Source organism: Stegodyphus dumicola, chromosome X1 (genome assembly GCF_044657685.1).
Source record: "Stegodyphus dumicola isolate Sdum_Otavi_A_Nest chromosome X1, ASM4465768v1".
In the NCBI taxonomy this organism is placed as follows: domain Eukaryota; kingdom Metazoa; phylum Arthropoda; class Arachnida; order Araneae; family Eresidae; genus Stegodyphus; species Stegodyphus dumicola.
Window position 1 is genome coordinate 156,095,892 of NC_140780.1, and position 21,274 is coordinate 156,117,165.

Sequence of the window (21,274 nt, forward strand, 5' to 3'; positions counted from 1 at the left end):
AATATGTGTGTTCATTAACAATATTTGTGCTAAATGTTAATGTTTTGTGCAATAAGTTGTGCTGAATGTAACTTTGACAGCATTACCTCTTAGTACCACAAACTTGTGACTGAGCACACATAATGTCAATGCTTGTGACCTGGAAGCTCCTTTTTTTTATTAGACATTTCTTTATAACAGTCCAATAGTATAATCCAAATTGTGCATTATAAATTGGTTTTATGCCAAATTTCTCTTTTGAAATTGCATCACCATGCAGAGTAAAAACCTTGTAATTTTCATGTTTTAATGCTGGAAGCTGTGGTTTTATAATTGCTTAGTGACAAATGTTTAATGTTTTTTTAGTATAATGAAAAGTATAAATGAAAATAATGGAAAGTAAGAAATATCAGCATTTCATTTGCAAATCAATTACTACTGACATGTGTAAGTAATGAAACTGTTGCATTATTGTTTCTCCTCCAAACTGGCATAATTTTCAAAATATACTGCTCTTGCATGCTGTATTTAAATAAATAAAAAAAATCAGTGAAACAATTCCCGCTTCTAATCAAAGTGGCTTTTATTTTAATCATTTGATTTTCCTGCTATTCATATAGTGTGTTTTAATCACCACTCAGCAAATAAAATATTCTGAATTACCAGAAAATTGCATCACATACTTTTAGAGAGAAAAAAAAAAGCAATGCTATTTACATTCTGTGTTGAGATATAGTTTCATAAGTTACCATTTGCTTTCTGTATATTGATTTATGCATTATTATTATTTTTTTTAGATAATGATAGCATTTTAATTTGTGTGGAAACTGAACTAAAGGAATAATGAAAATAGATAGAACAAAATTAAAAAAGAGTTCTTCTGAAGTGGTAAATATCTTACTAAATGTTTTTAATAATTTTGTTGGGCATTGATTTAAAGTGCATTCCTGTTTAATCAGATTTTTTATTACTTGTTTTAGCTAGAAATTGTAAGCATAAAATTTTATATATTTAATGAATTGTCATTATTTTTTCCCCTTCAAATTTTTGTAAGTTAAAGTTTTTAGTTTTATCCGACTGAAATTTTTAAAAAAAATTAGAATAATATAACAGTTTAAATAATTTAATTTTTAGCCTCCTGATTGCAAGGCACTTATTGAAAAGTTGAAATCATGCAGTCATGACGAACTTCTTAAAGAATTATCAAAAATCAAGACATGGAACTGTGGCAAAGTATGTTTTAGCATTATACTTTCTTCTTTCGATGCCCTTGATAAACTATTCAGTTTACTATTGATGTTACTTGATAGACCATTTAGTTACTTTTATTTTATATTCCAAATATCAAAATGTTTTTTTTGCCATCCATGTAATATTGTAACGTACTTTTTTCAAGTTTTTAAAGGAGAGGCTTAATAGTTGCTCATTTTAAACTAATCATTTTATTTTTATGTAGTTAAAAAATAATCACTTTGCGTTAACATATCTTAAACAAGAAATGTAATTACATTATTTATTATATTATCAGAGAACTATTAAATGGGCAAAATCGCTAAGAGAGGTATTGAATGCCCTGCCAAGTATGTTTACTAGAAAATGTGAGTTTGATAAGTATTGCTGTCAGAAGCACATTGTGACACACACACAAAAAAATTCCAAATTGATAATTGTGTCAGAATTGTGTGACCATCTTTTATAACTCGCTAGCCACTAAGCAGCCGGCCTTTGTCTGGCATTTTATTGTACAAAAAAAAAAAAAAAAAAAAATGCCTAAAGGAAACACCAAACATTAAATTTAAAAACTGCACAGAATTTTACTCTGCAGAACAACTTCATGAAAAAATTTCAATAAAAATGTATTACATATAAAAAAATTACAATGAATTAAGCAATATCCCTTAATACAAATATTAATTATCCTAATAAATAAATTAACTTCTCACTGCTTTCTCTCGACAAATGTCCTGTATCCAAGAGAAACATTAAATTTAAAAACACAGAATTATCACCCTCATTTTTTCAAGTGGCAACAGTGCTGATATCAGCAGCAATGAAACAGTGATATATCAGCAACAATAGCTCCGCACCATTGTTGCTGATATAATGAGAGAGAATTGTCGATTTGATGCAATTTCATCAAAAACATAAAATAAAAAAATCTTATTCGAATTTTGAAAAAAATCACTTCAAGGTGCACTGGCTCTTGTCTAGATGTATTTATGTACGAAATTTCATAGCCCTGGGTCTGTTAGCTTATGTGCAGCACGAACGAAACACACACAAACACATAAACTCTTCCTTTTATATTTATATATATAGATTACACCTCAAAGTAGAACTGACTACTCAGCTCTAATAACAAGTGTAAGATTTTGCAATATTGTTTTAATTTGCAATTAGAAAACATGGCTGTGAAATACGAGTGCTATCATGTGGTCAAAATTAGCATATTAAGTTTCATCCAAATGTTTAAATAATATTTTGTTCAAATTTTAGTGTGAATTATATCACTGGATTGATGTTCTGGATGTATTTGACCACATTTTGGAGGATTCATGTGAAAAACTAAGGGAAAACCAGTGGTGCTTGCCTTGTGATGGGCCAGGGAGGGAAAAGGTAAATTAAGAAACAAGCTGAATTTTTGCAATAGTTATCCAATTAAAAAATATTTTTTGTTTTGATAAAGATAACAGTACAAAGTATGAGATCCGGAATCGTTGGGACTTCGGTGATTTTGGATTTGGGATTTTTTCGGATATTAGATCATTTGTTTAAATTAGTAAGATGGAATGTAGAATTATAAAATTAAAAATATGAAATCATGATTTATGAAATAATGAAGCATTTATGATCTAAAAGGTATCAAAATTTGCAAAAAAAAAAAAAAAAAAAAAAAAAAAAAGCATAATATTTATTTTTTTTTACTATATTAAACATTTTATTCAATGTAAACTGTCCAAGTTGCTTTTTTTTCTCCTAATACTTTCTCTGTAATTTTATAGTCAAACATAATTTCTTGTTCAATTACCAAGTTCCACTGTTCTAGTCCTGCAGTTGCTGTATCTAGAATTCCAACTAACTTGCAATTGAAATTATTTCATTTTCAGTAACCTCTCTGTCACTTTCTTAACTATTGGCAGCGGTATTTGCTGGATCTAGAACCATGTTACAGATTTTGCCATCCGTTAATTGAATGATGACTGGAGCATTCTCGTCACAATGAAAATTTCTGTTATGTCATCTTCACTAATTACCACTTCTGCACACTTTTTACAAAATCCATTAATTGGAAAATTTCACCTGCAGTTTGCAATATCCAAAAACCTTCAAATTTGCAGCTGTCACCTTCATCATTCTCTTAATGAAATCTAGTAGCTGACCATAAATTATGCCAAGCATTTAAAAAAATACCTGGAGGCACATCCTCCCATGATTTGGTGATGCTCCACACAGCAGATTTTATGTTTAAAATATTTCAAACATTCTTGAATAGTCTTGCCATTAGTCAAGAAATTTAACATGGATTTTAAAAATGGAACTTTGTATTTGCATTTCAGCACACAATATTCCAATATCCATAGGCTGAATGATGGAGTTGTTTTTGGAGGAAAAAATAATAAGGGTATATTATCTTTTACCGAAACTTCAAGTGAAATAAATAGAGCCGAACAGTTATCTACAATCAGGAAACTTTTTTGCGTGATTAGGTAAACCAACCGAATTCACATTTTGCCGAGCCTTGGGTATAAAATGATTTTAAAACCATTAACACTTGTGTCATCCACACTCTTTTATTTGCATCATATGTAACGGTGAAAATCGTTACTCCTTTAAATGCTCAAGGTCGTATATTCTGATTACGCACGTTTACACTTGCGCATCCCTGCAGCATTTGCGCATGTTAAAATTGTTAGTCTAACTTTGGAATCTTTGACACCAATTGGAGCCTTTCTGTACAGTCTGTGAAGATATTTCACGGGACACATTGCCAGGAAAAAACCAGTTTCATCAGTGTTGTAGGTTTGTCCTGGAGATAACATTTTACTATTAATGAAGTCAATGAATTCATCTGCTAATTTTTCAGCAGCTTCTCAGTATCAGTTGAATCTTTTCAACCTGAAATTTTTAATTGCATTATACCACAGTGATTTTTAAAATTTGGTTAACTAATCTTTATAATATGTGTACACAGTTTTTAAGTTAATTTCTTCATGAAATATTTTGGCTTGATCCGTTAGCATTGGACCCGTCAATGGCACGCTCTCACTGCGATGCTGTCAGACCCATTCAATCATAGCTTTGTCACGATTGTCACTTTTAGCAAAGTGAAATTTTTTCTGCTATTCATTGCAAGTAAAGTGTCGGAATCCAGAAAAAATTCATTTAGTTCCTTTTGTCTATTATGTCATATACAGTTGATTTTCCAATCCCATACTGCTCTTGTAATTTTGAGATGGATACACCAATATCCATTTTTTGCAGCAATTGCACTTTTTGTTTAACCCCTTCGAGCCGGGTAGCGAAAGCGCACGTTTATCGCGGAGGCCGGCAGTGTCTTCCGCGAGCGTCTCTCCAGGGCCGCAGGCTTTTTTGCTACTAAGCCTAAATCCGTGAAATTTCCGAAGTGTCAACTCATTGTTTAATAATGCTCTATAGAATATTTAAACGGCTTATGCTTTATAGATATTTTTATATATATACTTTAATTACCTTATTTCTTGTTTAAATGCATATTTTACACATTTTATTTTAATTACTCACCATTTTATGACTTTTAACATTATACATCTGAAAACTAAATATATTACTTAAAATTCTCTTTTCGTATGAAAAATTTTAAAACAGGGATCTACACACAGTCCTACGTTACATTCCTTGAACTCGTAATAACTCATTTGCCGTTTTGGAGGATTTTTCCGGGAATGTGAACAAACGAAGCATCGTCGTCTCATTTTCTTATCAGTCTCTTCTGAACAAAGTTTTGGAAAATGTCTTTCAGTTAATCTTTCAGAATCAATATCGAAATATTTTGCATCATTTCTGCTATTTCTTGCTCTGTTAAACATTTTCGACGCTTCGACATTGAAACGGTAAAAACGGAAAGAATTCACGTCTAACAAGATCTAATTATTTTCTAAAAACTGAACTGTAAACCGAAATACTCAATGCTTTAGCACATATAAAACTTCTACTTACAATAAACAACTACCACGTGCGAATAAAGTGCGATTTAAAGAGACGTAATAAATCACGCCATTCAGAAACATTTAGTTCCCCGTTTTTTTATATAATCAAAAACACGTGTATGTGAGTCATGCTTCTCTCATTTCGAGTAGGTCTAATGTACATGTATCTGAAACCATATGGACATACAGTGCCATCTTGTGGCAGAAATTATAGTTTGAAAAACGTTCCAAGGGGTACTGGCGCAAATATGTGACAGTTGGTAGTAAACACAACAGTGCTCTGGCATGCCTGCGTGTCGGCCGGTAGATAAGTGTGTTCGTTGCTGGCATGTATACGTGACAGTCGGCGCGAAGGGGTTAATGGACATCGAAACATGCTTTCACTTGTAGATCCTCTTGCAGCTCCAGAATTAAACTCCTTTCAACACAATCGAGTGTTCAAACTTTAATTTTCACAAATTTGCTGTAATTGTAATAGCCTGCAAAAAAATAATAAGCTGTGTCAAATCAGAAAGTTAAAGAACAGCGCAATCTGCTATTAACAGAAATTATTTGGAATCAGTATAATTTTAGCTTAGCTTTATAGTATTAGCTTGTACATTATTTGCTATGTATCATGAGACTGGCGACGGAAGACAAGTTCCATTAAATTTTGTCTTGCTTGTATCGCGTGCTGAGAGAATGAAGCCTGAAATATATAAATTTAGTTATTTATTTTACTTGCGTCTGATTTTTGTACATGCTTAAGGCTTATCTGAGTGCTGAATAAATAAATTCTCACATATATTTAAGCATACTCAGGGCAGCAGTAGATATTTTGTTGCCTGATACAGTCTCTGTGGGTCCTAAATTCTGCTACCAAGCACTTCCTTAGGTTCTAAATTTTTATTGTGCCTTAATTTTGGATGCAAGTGCTTTCCCTAAATTCTAAAAATTTTATCATCCGTTTATTTTTTTACTCGTCGTTCTCTAAATTCCAAAAATTTTGTCTTAAATTCTGCCACCATAACGAGCTTTGGTGCTGGTTCTGGGTTTATGTGAAATTAAAATATAACTAAATGCAATCTTTTGGCCGACAAGTATATAATTAGCATATGGAAAGAAACCTTTTTAAAATTTTTGCTCGTCAACATTTAACACATTTTACTTAAATCTGTAGTCATCGCCAAGCATCAGGTTGGCGTCAGGGATATAAAATATTAGTAGTTGTAAAATCAACAATATTTATATGTAGAATGTTTCAGTTTGAGATGCAAATACAGTGTTACAGAACCAAATTATTGATCACAAAAATTTATGCTAAAATGATTGTTTCTTCAATAAAGAGGTATTTTCTTTAGTGCCGAAATAAAATTGAGAATCGAGATTCTCCATATGCTATGGGGAGAAATCAAATGCATACACAAAAATCATAAATTTTTTTTTTTTTTTTTTTTTTTTTTTTTGTTTTTGTTGGTAGATTAAAGGTCTGGATCATTCCGGATATTGGACGTCCGGATCTCGGACTTTGTACTGTATATTTATTGTTGAATTTTAGAAGAAAGTATTACTTTCATCACCATTGCTGATTAACTATGTATTTTGTATGTAAGTCTTGCATGCAACTAACTTTTATATTTTGGTTTATTTCCAGCATAAGCAGTTATTACTCTGTGTCTTACAGTTCACTGCTCTTCTTATTGAGCATAGTTTCTCTCGTCATTTCTATAATTCTATGGAGGTATTCCATTAGTTTATTTGTTTTTTCTGTATATTTCTCATTATGGAGCGTGAAATAAATTAGTAACCAAAATTTCTTTTTCAGCACCTTACAACACTTTTGTCATCTAGTGATATGAATGTAGTCCTTGCAGTGTTAAACCTTCTGTATGTGTTCAGGTAATGAATTAATTTCTTTGTGAATATTTTGTAAATCTGTGTGAAGCATCAAATTCTTTTAAGTTGAAAAGTACTGTTTCAAATACACCAAAAATGGTATATTTGGAGCCTGTTTATTGTCTAACCATTAATATCCATGCACTGCACCATTTACTTCTATGGGATACTATGTACTGATTATTTGATGGCCTTTCAGTAGATATCTTTAAAGGGTATGTCAAGTGTTCATCTGAACTCACGAATTTTCCCAGAAGTTTGATTTTATTATGTTACATTAGCATTCTGTGTGACGTCTGTGGTTCTGAGGGAGTTAGTGATTTGTATTTGAAAATGGGAAAAAACAGCTAAATCAACTATAAAATCTTCACGAACAAGCTGAATTTTTTGCATTTGTAATTGTCTTAGTATGGAAGTGAGTGAGAGAATTAGGTTAAGAAAGTGAAGGAAAAAAGATTAACCCCTTCAAGCCGGGTAGCGAAAACGCGCGCTTATCGCGGAGGCCGGCAGTGTCTTACGCGAGCGTTTCTCCAGGGCTGGGAGCTTTTTTGCTACTAAGCCTAAATCCATGAAATTTCGGAAGTATCAACGCATTGTTTAATAATGCTCTATAGAGTATTTAAACAGCTTATGCTTTATAGATATTTTTATATGTATACTTTAATTACCTTATTTCTTGTTTAAATGCATATTTTACACATTTTATTTTAATTACTCACCATTTTATGACTTTTAACATTATACATCTGAAAACTAAATATATTACTTAAAATTCTCTTTTCGTATGAAAAATTTTAAAACAGGGATCTACACACAGTCCTACGTTACATTCCTTGAACTCGGAATAACTCATTTGCCGTTTTGGAGGATTTTTCCGGGAATGTGAACAAACGAAGCATTGTCGTCTCATTTTCTTATCAGTCTCTTCTGAACAAAGTTTTGGAAAATGTCTTTCAGTTAATCTTTCAGAATCAATATCTGAAATATTTTGCATCATTTCTGCTATTTCATGCTCTGTTAAACATTTTTGACGCTTCGACATTGCAACGGTAAAAACAGAAAGAATTCACGTCTAACAAGATCTAATTATTTGCTAAAAACTGAACTGCAAACCAAAATACTCAATGCTTTAGCGCATATAAAACTTCTACTTACAATAAACAACTACCACGTGCGAATAAAGTGCGATTTAAAGAGACGTCATAAATCACGCCATTCGGAAACATTTAGTTCCCCGTTTGTTTATATAATCAAAAACACGTGTATGTGAGCTTTGCTTCTCTCATTTCGAGTAGAAGGTCTAATGTACATGTACCTGAAACCATATGGACGTACAGTGCCATCTTGTGGCAGAAATTATAGTTTGAAAAACGTTCCAGGACACTGGCACAAATACATGACAGTCTGTAGTAAACGGGAAAAGGCTCTGTCACGCCTGCGTGTTGGCAGGGAGGTTAGTGTGTTCCTTGCTGGCACGTAGACGTGACAGTCGGCGCGAAGGGGTTAAGTGCTCTGTTTTCTCATTTGGTTTTGCATGCACTCCCCCCTGACCCCACAATATGTTTGTCACTTTCATTCATTAAAATTAGAATACTGATTTTGATATTTAAAACAAGAACATCAGAAACATACTTTTTTTTTAAAGGAAGGTATATTTTTTATTCTTTGTACCAGTTTCGTCAGTTTGGCTATTATTGTTTTGAATGGCATCAGTTTTCAAATTGTTTAGTTTTATGTACTTCGGATTAATATTTTTTGATATTGAGGACAAAGTTGGTTAAATGAAATATTAATACAGAGGGGTTACAATCGCATTGCATGGCATGCCATATATTTAATTATTACATGTTTAACTAGAATTCACTTCATTTTATTCAGTGTGAAGTTGATTTTTGTACGTAAATTTGTTCCATTTTTTTCCCTGCACAGATTCGGTATGTTGATATATTTTCCTCTTTTACCACTAACTCACTGACTGGGAATGGTAACAGTAAGCTGCAATACACTAGCAGAGTTGGCAACTCTCCCGATTTAGGCGGAAGACTCCTGATTTTCAACCGCTCTCCCACCAACCCGATTTACAATATATTTCTCCCGACTTTTTCTTATTCTTAAAATTTCTCACGATTTTTATGCAACTTGGCTTAATACTTTGTTGTATAATTAAAAAAAAAGTGCTTTCGGACGTCTGAAAGCAATGAATTTTCTCTACATTATATCTAAAACAAAACAGATAGCTTCTGCTTTGTGTGTGAAAGCATTATATGTATCCAGAGACGTCGTTCTCCAGTTCTCCAATGGGCATCGAGCTCCACTGAGTGTCAGCTGGCATATATTAGCCAATGAGGACGAAGCAAGTTGTTATTTGGATGTTCTTTAGTTATTTCGTTCATTTTGTCCTGAGTTGTGTGAGTAGACGTGCCTTAAGGAAATAAATAGTTTTATAAATTATAATTTTTTGTTACATCTGCGAGAAAGGTGAAATACTCGTGTACGTTTCAAAAATCGTTCACAGTTGACTTTCCTTCCATTATTTTCTCAAGGAAATGTAATAAATTTGCGATGCGTACCGCCTGTCGTTGCGATTTTTCGATTTCGCATGGTGAAAGGGCGAATGTTCTCAAACATGTGCATACACAAAAACACAAGGATAACATGAGTTGTTTAAAAAAAATAAAATAAAATAAAAAAAAAATATTTTTTCAGAAACAAAGGACCAAAAAGTTATTAACGCGGAATGTCTGTTCTCTGCCTTTTTACTGGAGCACAACCTGCCACTGAATGTATCGGATCACGCTGCAGCTTTATTCAAAACTGTATCCAATTGTTGTTTCTTTTTTTAATCCAGAGTCTTCAGAAATTGAATGCAGTTTACTTTCTGTTCCCACTTTAGAAGGACATTTGACAGGCTTTAATATAGCACAGCTAATTATTAAAACTTTAAAAGAAAGTGCAGTCCCACTGGATAATTGCTTAGCACTTGGTGCTGATAATATACCAGTATTGGTAGGCTTGGAAGACTGGTGTTGCAGGCATCTTAAGAAAGGAAAAATCAGATTTGCAGATTATGGAGGTGCACCTGTCACCTCTTAAATTTAGCAGTTGAAAAAGAGGCAGCTTCTTTACCAATAAATGTGGATGAACACATTGTTGATATTTATTATTATTTTGAAAGAAGTTCAAAAAGGAAGAAAAAATTGAAACAGTTCCAACAGCTACATAACAGCAGTTCACAATTAGAAAACTTGGATGAAATTATAAAATCAGCTAGGATTGACACCCAGTGGAGTTTAATTGGAAAACTAATAGGTGCTGATGGAATTTTAAAGTATAGTGAACTGTCTAGAATTGTGTTGGCCATCTTGACAGTTACCCATAATGATGCAGAGTGTGTGAGAGGATTCTCAGTGTTGTTGCAAAAACGAGGACTAAATTTAGATTTAATATTAGTGATAACACATTAGAAAAACTTTTATTAGCGAAAGCAGGCCTACGTGGCAATTGCTGTGAACAAAATTATGAAGTTTCTTTCTTAAAGAAAGCGAAATCTGCCACTGTTTATAACATTTGTGTGAAAACTGATTAAAGCATTTTTTTTTCTTAAACGATGCATGTAATAAAAACGTTTTTTATGTGCAAGTTATTTTTGTGTTGCTTGCATTTAAGAATTAGTTACTATTTAAAGTTAATTCATTATTAAAAACTATATTTTTATAATTTAAAAAGTCTTTAACATTGTGAAAAATCTCCTGATATCTTAAAAAAATCTCCTGATTTTTGAGTGTCTTAGGTAAGTATGCACTAGTGTACCGTAAAAAATAATGTAAGTGTGCTGTTTGTGTTAGGGGAGGGAGTGGAATAAATTTATGCGTAAAAAAAAGTATATGTATTTAAGCGAGTTCAAGTTTACTTTACACTTGTTTAAATAAAATAATAAAGTACTGTTTGAAGAGCAGTAAGTGATAAAAAATATACAAACATATAAAATATTTCATTTAGAACCTAAAATTTTTGTCATCGTGTTTGAATAGCAGCAAGTGGTAAAAAAATCTACTAACATATTAAATATTTCAAATTTTTGTTAGCGATTTTATTTGAATTCTGAAAGTGGACGAGGTGCAGTAAGATTATGGTACTTAAAATACATACAAAGAACAAAAACCAGAATTTTGTGAACTTTTAAGAATGTAATAAAAGTATGTAGAATTTTAATATTGTTGTCTTAATTTTGTAGTTTTGTTAAACACAGAAAAGTAATTTTATTTGGGTATCTGATGAACGAATGCAAAGTGAAATATAATTTTGTTTAAAAATGTATATGTATAATTTTTTCTGTTTGCAGTAAGAGATCAAATTTCATCACAAGACTGAATGCTGATAAAAGACAGACCTTATTATTAAGACTTTTATATTTAGCTGAGGTGAGTATGTTTTTTTGTAAACAAAACCCCTCTTTTTGTTAAATTATAAAGTCAAAATTTAATTATTGTGAATAGTAGCACATTTGTAATGATGACCAGTGTTAAGACGCATTTCAGATTTTATCCACGTAAAATGAGTTGGTGTACAAGTAAGCTTATCAGCCACTCAATCCACCTTGACATCATTGAAAGTGGCCTTCCTTGGTGACAGTCCTCTTCTGAAAACTTTATCTGAATATTTTCAACAATGTGGTATTCTAGAGGAAGTTATAGCTCTGAATTTGTTAGATGCTGTTGTTGATAATGGCAGAGTTTAATGGTGACCTTTATGTTCCTGTTTGGAGTAGCTTTGGCAGTTTTAAACCAAGGAAATCCTACAAAAGACATTGCTTCACTCACATGGATCTGCTTAGGATAAGGTTTAAGCAGCTTTTACCTATGTAAGGTCATCTTGGCTGAATATTGACATAAGAGCACCCTTGTGAAAGAGTGGAATCAAGCCAGGTATTGATGTTGCAGTAAAAGAAAAAGCAAGACTTTTTAATGCTGATTATAGGTTTTCTCTTTTATGTACCTTTTAGCAGAAGATTTAAGTTTCAAGAATATTGAGTTTCTTTTTTGCTTGCTAAAACTTTCCCAGCAATCTTAATATTTATTCACTTAAACCATATACAGTACAAAGTTCAAAGTCTAGACTCATCGGAACATCAGCAATTCCAGATTTTGGATTTTTTCGGATATTAGATCATCAGTTTAAAATCTATGAAGATGGCATGTGGAAATAAAATTAATATGAAATCGTGATTTATGAAATAATGAAGTATTTATGATTTAAAGATATCAAAATTTACAAAAAAGCTTAATATTTATTTGTTTACCTTATTAAACATTTCTTTCAATGTAAGTTGTTTAAGTTGCTTTTTTTTTTTTTTTGTGCTAATACTTTCTCTTTAATTCTGTTGACACACATAATCTCTTGTTCAGTTACATTGTTGAAGCCGGAGAATTCTGACTAACTTGTTAATTGAAATCTTTTCGTTTTCAGTAACTTCTGTGTCTCTTCTCTATCTGTAGCAATATTTTCTGGATCTAGAACCATACTACAGATTTTGCCATTCATTAATTGATTGATGATTGAGAAGCATTGGCATCACAGTAAAAATCTTCTTTTATATCATCTTCATTTATTACCGCTTCTCCTCATTTTTTTACAAAATCCGTTAATTGGAAAATTTCACCTTTGTTTTGCGATATCCGAAAACATTTAAATTTCGCGGCTATCATCATCAAATTTAGCTATCCGTCAATATACATATTTGGCTATGCATCATGAGCTTGGCGACTAACGACAAATTGTTCCGTTAAATTTTATTTGGCTTCTATCACACACTGAAATAGTTAAGCTTGAATTGTATTAGTCTAGTAATTTATTATATTATGTCTATTTCTTTCACATGCTTAATGCTTATCAGAGTTCTGAGTAAATAATTTCCCACATATACTTAAGCCTTATTAAGCGCTAGATATCTGCCTGATGAGTCTCTGTGGGTCCTAAATTCTGTAACCCGGTGCCACTTTACGAGCCCTGGCGCTAGTTCTGTTCTCATGTGAATAACAAATCAGTTATTCTTAATTCAAATACCTCTACATGTAATCTTTGGGTCTGTGAGTATTGTCAACAAAGTCTATACATATAGAAAGACATTCTTGTTAAATTTTTTCTTGTTAACATTTTTTAACGCATTTAACTAAAATCTGTAATCACTGCCAAGCGTAATGTCAACATAATAGGTTACCACACTCCTTTGTTATTCAATTACTACCATAAAAAATTGTTTAGCCATCGCTACATGAGTCATTACTCAAGTTGTCATGTGTTGATAAACATGCAGTGATGAAAGGAAAGTATAATAAATAATGATTCGCCAGGTTGGCGTCAGATCAACGATGTATCTGTGTGGAATGTTTTGGTTTGAGATGTGTGCCAAGCAGATACGCAGCAACGAAGCTAAATTAGTGATCGTGCAGATTTATGCTAAAATGATTGTTTCTTCGGTTTTATTTAGTGTCAAAGTGAAATTAAGAATCGGTACTCTCCAGATGTTATATTGTCCTTGGAGGGGGGATTAGATGCGCAGAAGCCTACGAGAAAAAACTTTGGTGCTTTCTGAGGACCGGATCTTAGATTATACCAGATAATGGAAGTCCGAATTTCGGTCTTTGTACTGTATATTGTTGCATTCGAATGGGTTTGTAATAAATTGAATGCAAAAGTCCGATGAAAAGTGAATAAAATTTATTATTATCACAACAAATAAAACAAAATTCTTAAATTTTCTCGGATATTTTCCTACAATATTGCAATATCTCACAGTAGTTACCTTTTAAACTACTCAAACGTTCAGCAGAACTTAATTCAAAACAAAGAAAGCTAATCAGATTTCACCACGAATTCGTTACAGTAAACAACAACAGTTTTCTAAAAAACAAACTGAATTGAGAGGTTTTGATCCCGCTTTTATGAGCGTTTTAAATGTGGACGAGGATTATTCTGGTATTTTCTCGATTTTTCCCGAAAAGCAGACGTATACAATTACGGGATAACTATTTATTAACTGCGCATGCTCCTGTACTTTTAATTTTTCCGGCGTAGCTTTCTCTTCAAATAAGTGTCGTGATGCATTGCATGGTAATATAAAAGAAGTTTAATTAATTCTATTTAAAAATAGCTAATTCAATACAAAAACTGTAACACTGCCCTCTTCCCAAGGACTGCACGTCCCAGGCAGTACAATCCCTGGACAGGAACCCAAACTTACAACTAAGGGATTAGTGGAATAATAAACAGTACATTACAGTAACAAACAACATAAACAATAATTGCAATAGTAACTTAAAACAATTCAAATACTAAATAAAAATCAAATACTAAATACAAGCCAAATCAAATGTACGTTTAATAACCATGGTCTTACGCTATTTGCACTACGTACTATGGCCATAGTAATGAGCTACCCTGTCGTAATGAACGACTTTAAGTTTAGAGTTCGACGACTTATGAATTTGAACCCCGACACCTTTCAGTCTGCTTAGGACTGTGTAAGGACCATCCCAAGGTGACTGTAAATGTCCAGCAGCTCTGGTATTGTATCGGGTCTTCACATTATCCATTGCCAAGCTCCGTCGCTCTTGCATCACTTCAAACTGGGCCTGGACATCTTGGATGTATTCTTCTGGCGATAAAGGTGCATCTTGAAGGCAACCATACAGAAGATCATAAGGCAGACGAAGGTCATAACCGATGAGCATATGGGATGTAGAATAGCTGGTAGTCTCGTGTTTCTCTTTGACCCTAGTATGATACCAGCAGCTTTCTCGACGAGGTCTTTCAGACAAATAGTCAGCATTTCCAGGATCCCTTCTGATGATGAATAGGCATGTTTTCAGATGCTGAAAGCAGATTGTTGGTTTTGAAGTCCAAGAAATGTTGTATTTCCTTAAAATGTCCAATCCGAGTACACAAGGATCTGTAAAATCCGCCACATATGCCGTGTGATGGTAGGCGTCACTTCCAAGCGTTGATATTCACCAGGGTTCGTAGCTGTCCTTACAAGTGCTTATAAATAAAATATAAAGGCCCTTATGTGCATTTTCCCTCCGTACCAAAGCCGAAACTACATGAAAAACTTTTCTTCCTTATATGGAACGTCAGATGTTGAATCATACTCCCGGAAATAGCTTTTCCCCCCCTTTCTCTGCATTAACGTAACCTATGGTGCGCCATGGACCTTATAAGAAATAGACTAACCCAAACGGATTTTCTCCCTCGTCCTGAGGCGTTGCCGTCTGTCACCTTGATCACATCTGGAGGAGTAGGGATGACTTGCAGAAATTTAACATTGGTTGCCTATTGCAGCGTGTATAATTGTCGAAAAGAATCTGGTTGTAGCGCCTCACTTCACTAATTAGAATTTCTACATATTTTTATTTTTGAAACTGAGATTGATTTAAAAAAATTTAGCATATTTATCAAGCATAATTAGCGTTCCAAATAATTATAGAGCTATTGCATGCTTTCAGGGCTGGATATTTTTTTAGCTTTTCCTTTGCTGTAAGGAAATTTGTAACTACTTCTTTTAGAAGATACTATTTTTAATCTGAACTAATAGAAAATTTTAAACAAGCAATTTTTATGCTTTTTATTGGTGTAAATAAGTAAAAAATACTAAAATATTTAAAAACGAATTTTTGAAAGTTTTGTTTAAAATTGTAAATTGTGCAGCTTTTTTAAAATTATAGATGAGTATTATAGCACAATTTCTATAAAGGAATTTTATTTCAATTATATTTCATAATACATCATAGTGATAACACTTTTGACTCCTTAAAAATTTTTATACATTTAATTCTAATATTAAAATTGTATTTAACCGTAATAATTAATTTTGCTTGTATTTTATAGTGATTATTTTTTTTAAATTTATTTTTATTTCTGCAGAAGATTTTTTTATTTACTGTTAATTTAATTTATTAGCCCAAAGGAGCGTAGAAAGGCTGTTAGTTTCGAAGCGGCATTTTGCGCTGTTTTACTATAAATGTCCGTGTCTCCTTGCAAGTTGTTGTTACCAAATATTATTGCCCTGTATTATATGTAAAGAAATTAAGTAATGAAGAATCTGCAAATACATGTATGTTTCTCGCACTGTGACAAAAATGACGGTATCTAGAGCCATCAAATTTTGAATAATGTAATCCTCCACCCAAACATGGGCATCTGGATGGCTGAATTTCGATTTCATTTTAATCTGTTTCATATTTTGTTAAATTTTAATGAATTTTTGATTAACAAACTCGACGAGTTCAGAGCGAGCACTGTACGGAAAATAACAGTTTTATCTCCAGTGCTGAAATTCTAAAGATATGCTGTTTTCAAATGTATGTGGTTTACGGGCGAAGAACATATTAAATAAATATACGTAACACACAAAACTTTAAAAAAAGGTTCCCTTTGGGTGTAATATAAAATCTGAGTGCTTCTAGATTTTATCTTTTTTTCCCTCCTTCATTACGCTCAGAAAATTTTATGTTCCGAATTTTAAGAATTATTAAAATAACTAATCCACTTTAATGTTAATAATTTAATGATCATATAATCAAATAAATATGATCGTTTTGAATGTTATTATAGTTTGGAAAATCACTGCCTGAAAATGTTCATTAAATTCTTTAAAAAAATTGTCAGATCTTGTTTAATTTTACCTTATTTATTTCAAAGTATCACATACTATCAATCATATTTAATTTATTTAATTTTACTTTATTTTTACGCAAAATTGAGTTATAAATTTTGTGCTTAGAGTTTTTACCAAAGTAAAGATGTCTGTGCAAGAATTACGCGTGAAAAAAATGCACGAAATGAGTAAAAAGTGCTTTAATGAGATATATTAAATCCTATTTGGAAAAAACTGTGGCTTTCATAATCTCATCACTATACAAAGTATCACATTTAATAATTAAAAAGAGTTATGTGATACAAACGCCATAGGTTTCAATGTTAAAGTAAACAAGATCGTCCCTACTGTTTCTTGCTGACATGTCGGTGATGCAAGCCCCGCCCACTGGGTTAGTCTATCTCTTATAAGGTCCATGTGGTGCATGCGAGAGTACAGACAGGTGCACATCGTTCTATTGGTCAAAGAATTGCGAAAACCGTAGAAAGTTCCGGTACATTCGGTATTCTTTTCCTCCCACCCAAATACTACACACGTTTGAATTTATATCAAGATTTTAATAATTTGCATTCTCGTTCCGCGTGGTCAGTTTATATTCGTGTTTATTATGATCGTTATACTTATATTATGAGCATATGTATGATTATTTATAATAATATAGTTGCAGTAGTAGATAAACTTTCAAAAATGGGTTTATTTTTATACAGATTAGCTTTCTAAGGAATAATATTCGGAATGGCTTAAATAAATAGAATGTAATGGAATAGTCAAAAAAAAAAAAAATTTTTTTTTTTTGTTGCCAATACATTATACAGTACGGAGGTTCTCCCCTTTCTCCACAAAGTCTCTAATCTTGAAGCTGCGGATTTTTTTTTTTTCTTTTTTTGTCTGTCACTGTCCAATCTGGATTGAATAGGACAAAATGTTTTGCGGTCTACCCAACCCAAACGGAGAATGAATCTATTCCGGAAATTTAACGCAGTCTGTTCAAAATTAAAATCAAAAGCACCCCAGATTAGTAAGTCTCTTTCTTTTCCTTTATTTAGTTTTTTATTCTCCGAATTCCCGCAGCTGTTGATTCCGATTCCGGTTGCACAATATCACGTGTCGAAGAATTACGCCGCACGTATTGCGCAATAATGTTTGTGGTATTTTGCAGAGATAATTAATTTTGATGTTCAGTCTGAGATTTATTTATGAACACTTAAAAAGAGTTTTATTGTGCTTTCTAAGCAGAATATTTCTCAGTTCTGTTAGTCTATTTTTATATGGTGCACATATCGAAATGTCAAAATCATTTATTTAGCGGTGAAATCTTAAGAACGGTTACAATCTCCCCCCTCCTCTTTTTCCAGTTACGCTCGACTATACGGAATATTCTGCAATTTCGGAGTATGCGGGTTAGTTAAGCTTTTACTGTTAAAGGATGGCTGCATGAAGCAATTTCTCGTCTCCTGATTTCAGAAATGTTCCTCTTTTTTACTTAAATTACTTTGCTTGGAATATATGTTAAGGGAAAACCGTTATGCAATGAAAATTTAGAAAATGTTCAGAATTTTGATTTAAGTTAAATTATTTAAATATTAATATGAGTGGAAAAATAAATTGCATTTATTATTAGGTGCCGACTGAATACAATCAATATGGCTTACTATTATTTATTTTCTATATTTTGAACTGAAATTTCATCATTAAATCTTGTAATATAGTTTAGTTCTGCATAGTTTTTTCCCCTCTCATTGTAAACTAATTCTGTAAATTGAACTGTCATTTAAAATTTAAAAAAAAAAAAAAAAAAAAAAAAAAAAAAAAAAAAAAAAAAATGTTGTTTTCTATGGTTGAGGTAATGCTCGTACTCTTAATAAATATTGCATTGCTCATATTTTAAATTGCAAGTCTAATTTTTCTTTTAAGGTTATGCAGTTGTGTATAATGTAATTAGACAGGTGCTTATTTTTTTTCTTAAAATGTGCTTGAAAAGTGCTTATAGGTGCTTATTTTTTTAACTAAAATGTGGCTACGAACCCTGTTCACGTTTAACTTCCCAGCTGTGGAGATTTCATCACCAGATGCAGTCTGGAGGTTAACACATATGATGGCCAAATGAGTTTATTTTTAACCTTTTAACTGTCAAGTTATTTTGATGATTTGGGTGCATAAATTGTCAATTTTTTTTATTCCAAAAATGAAATGTTTGCCTTGCAATCAAAAAAATCAAAAAAATGCCACACACTTTGAACTTTAATGTCTATCCTTTGAAACCTTCAGTAAAAAGCTGCCATCTGTTGAATTGAAGCTGAAATAAACTTCTCACGATATATATTCGGGTATAAACAATACGATGCACTCAAAAAAAAAAAAAAATTAGCCTGAGTAATATTCGGGCACGACATTTTGGAATACCAGTGCTGTGCCCGAGATTATTTTGGGCATGACAGTTAAAAGGTTAAGCTGTTGAGCTAAATGTTTCTGAATGATGGTGACATTAGCTTCTGTGTAAGTAACCCCATCGATTTACCTATTGATGGATAGTCCATTACTGCTGCCACTGACTGCAGAAATCTTGAACGCTTTAAAACGGGTTTTTTCACTATCCTTCAAATTCTGCTTCACCATATGATCATTAATTTGGTTCCTGTGTCGTTGCTGGGAAATTGTCTTAATTTCCATGCCCTGCGGTGTTCTGCAGTCCTTTGTACGTGGCCTGTAGCTCATCAGTTCCCGCACTTTTGTTTTTGGTCACTCCTTTATCGTCTCATGCCATTTAATTCTCTGTTCAATTTGTCTGTCTTATTTTCTGTGCTCTGCAGTTCCTTCTTGTGTGGCTTTCAACATCACAGTTCCAGCACTTTAGAATTGGTTTCTTTTCACTCCTGTTCCGTCTCAAGGCACTGTGTGGTCTGGTTAAATTATCTGTTATATTTTCCATGACCTTGGATGTTCTGCAGTGCCGTCGTATGTGGCCTTCAGTATCACATATCCAACATTTTAGAGCCATTTTCTTTCATTCCTTTCCCATATCAAAGCATCGACTTGTCTTGTTAAATCATCTAAACAAGCCATTAATTGATCCAGTGGCTCGTGGGCTCTCACAGTTCTAACTGGGTAGCAATCTCTAGGAGCTGCGTGTTGGGCTGCCTCGAATTTCATGGCGTACAACAGAGCGCTTTTTATGTCCTTGACATCCGCCATTCATAGAGCCTGCTGTATTTCAGGATCCTGGATGCCGTTGATGAAATATTGCAGGGATAGGATTTCCCTTGTTTCTCCTGGGCACTCCGTAAAGGCGAGGTGAGACAGCCTTTCAACATCCATGGCGAGCTTCTGGAGGGTTTCCATGGGCTTCTGTTGACAGGATTTTAGTTGAAGTAATCCCTGCTGTAATATTTTACGCATATCTCTCCAAAGCATAGCTTCAACATGCAGGAGAAAGCTTTGAAATCTAGCCTTTTGTTTTCCAGATGAGTCTGAAGGATATCCGCAGCAACTGCTCTCAGAGAAGTGGCGAAATGGCAGACCTTAGCTTGGGAATCTCATCCGTTCGCTTCCTACTATTGGAAATTGCGTCTTATGCACTTGCTAGGTGGCCTTTCCATCATACATGGATAACTTCAGAGAGGGGCGAGGAGGCATGGGTAAAAATTTTATCCTTCAGAATTGTTTTCTGCTGTCGCTGTGCATTTCTTTCAGGTGTCAACTTCTTTGGAGACAACAGCAGAAACCTTGTCATCAATTTGCTGTTGAATGGCAGAAATTCTTTCTCCAATTTCTCCAACTCTGTTTTCAATTGTGTGAATTCTATCTTCCATAGCTTCAAATTTGTTTTCTGTTGTGCAGATGATTTCTTTTTATTTCCTCTTGGCCCACTTTAATTTCATCTTTAACAGATTCTAGACCAGTGTCCATCTTTTCCTGACCCGCATCCATCTTTTTTTAACTGCTTTCATCTCTGCTTTAACAGAATCTTTCATCTCTTTAAATGCAGCAAAGGCTGCCATGAATTGCCTCAACTGTTGTTCCTTTTGTGACTAGCATTCAATAGCCCACTCCTGACACCAAAAAGTGTTGCGTGCGAATGGTTTTGTAATAAATTTAATGCACATGTCTGATGAAAAGTGAATAAAACTTTATTATCACAACAAATAAAACAAAATTCTTAAATTTCCTCAGATATTGGTACAATATCGCAATATCTCGCAGCAAGGTCCGTACAGTGAAAAGGTTCGCGCATAAGAGGAAAAACGCGTTGAATGGTCAACCACATCGTGACGTCACAGGGAGACCTCTGTTGCTTTCTCTCATACTACGAGGGTAGAAACTACGGTAGGCGCTTGAAACGAATTTGCGCTTATTTGACTGTTCTTATTTGCTAGGTGTTTACATTAAAATGTTAAAGAAGGATATTAATTAAATCATAATTTAACATGTATAAATATCTAATAAACATTTTTTATCGACATACATACGACTTTTGAAATATATATTTAAAACTAAACGTATCGAATAAATACGCAAATCAATGAATGAACACTAACCTGAAAAATAAATTTGCATTGTACATACCCTTATTTCTTTGACATAT

The 21,274-nt window shown here is 33.0% G+C and overlaps 1 protein-coding gene across 2 annotated transcripts in view; it reads left to right on the forward strand.

Moving 5' to 3' along the window:
* Positions 1-21,274, forward strand: part of HUWE1 (HECT, UBA and WWE domain containing E3 ubiquitin protein ligase 1) — a 595,188-nt gene that overhangs the window by 46,243 nt on the left and 527,671 nt on the right. For both annotated transcript variants that reach the window (XM_085806998.1, XM_085806999.1), the window contains exons 2-7: positions 777-867; positions 1,114-1,212; positions 2,476-2,595; positions 6,799-6,885; positions 6,970-7,043; positions 11,383-11,461. In XM_085806998.1, coding sequence (XP_085663124.1) covers positions 823-867; positions 1,114-1,212; positions 2,476-2,595; positions 6,799-6,885; positions 6,970-7,043; positions 11,383-11,461 — 504 coding nt within the window. In that variant the 5' untranslated portion in view covers positions 777-822. The remainder of the gene's footprint in view (positions 1-776; positions 868-1,113; positions 1,213-2,475; positions 2,596-6,798; positions 6,886-6,969; positions 7,044-11,382; positions 11,462-21,274) is intronic.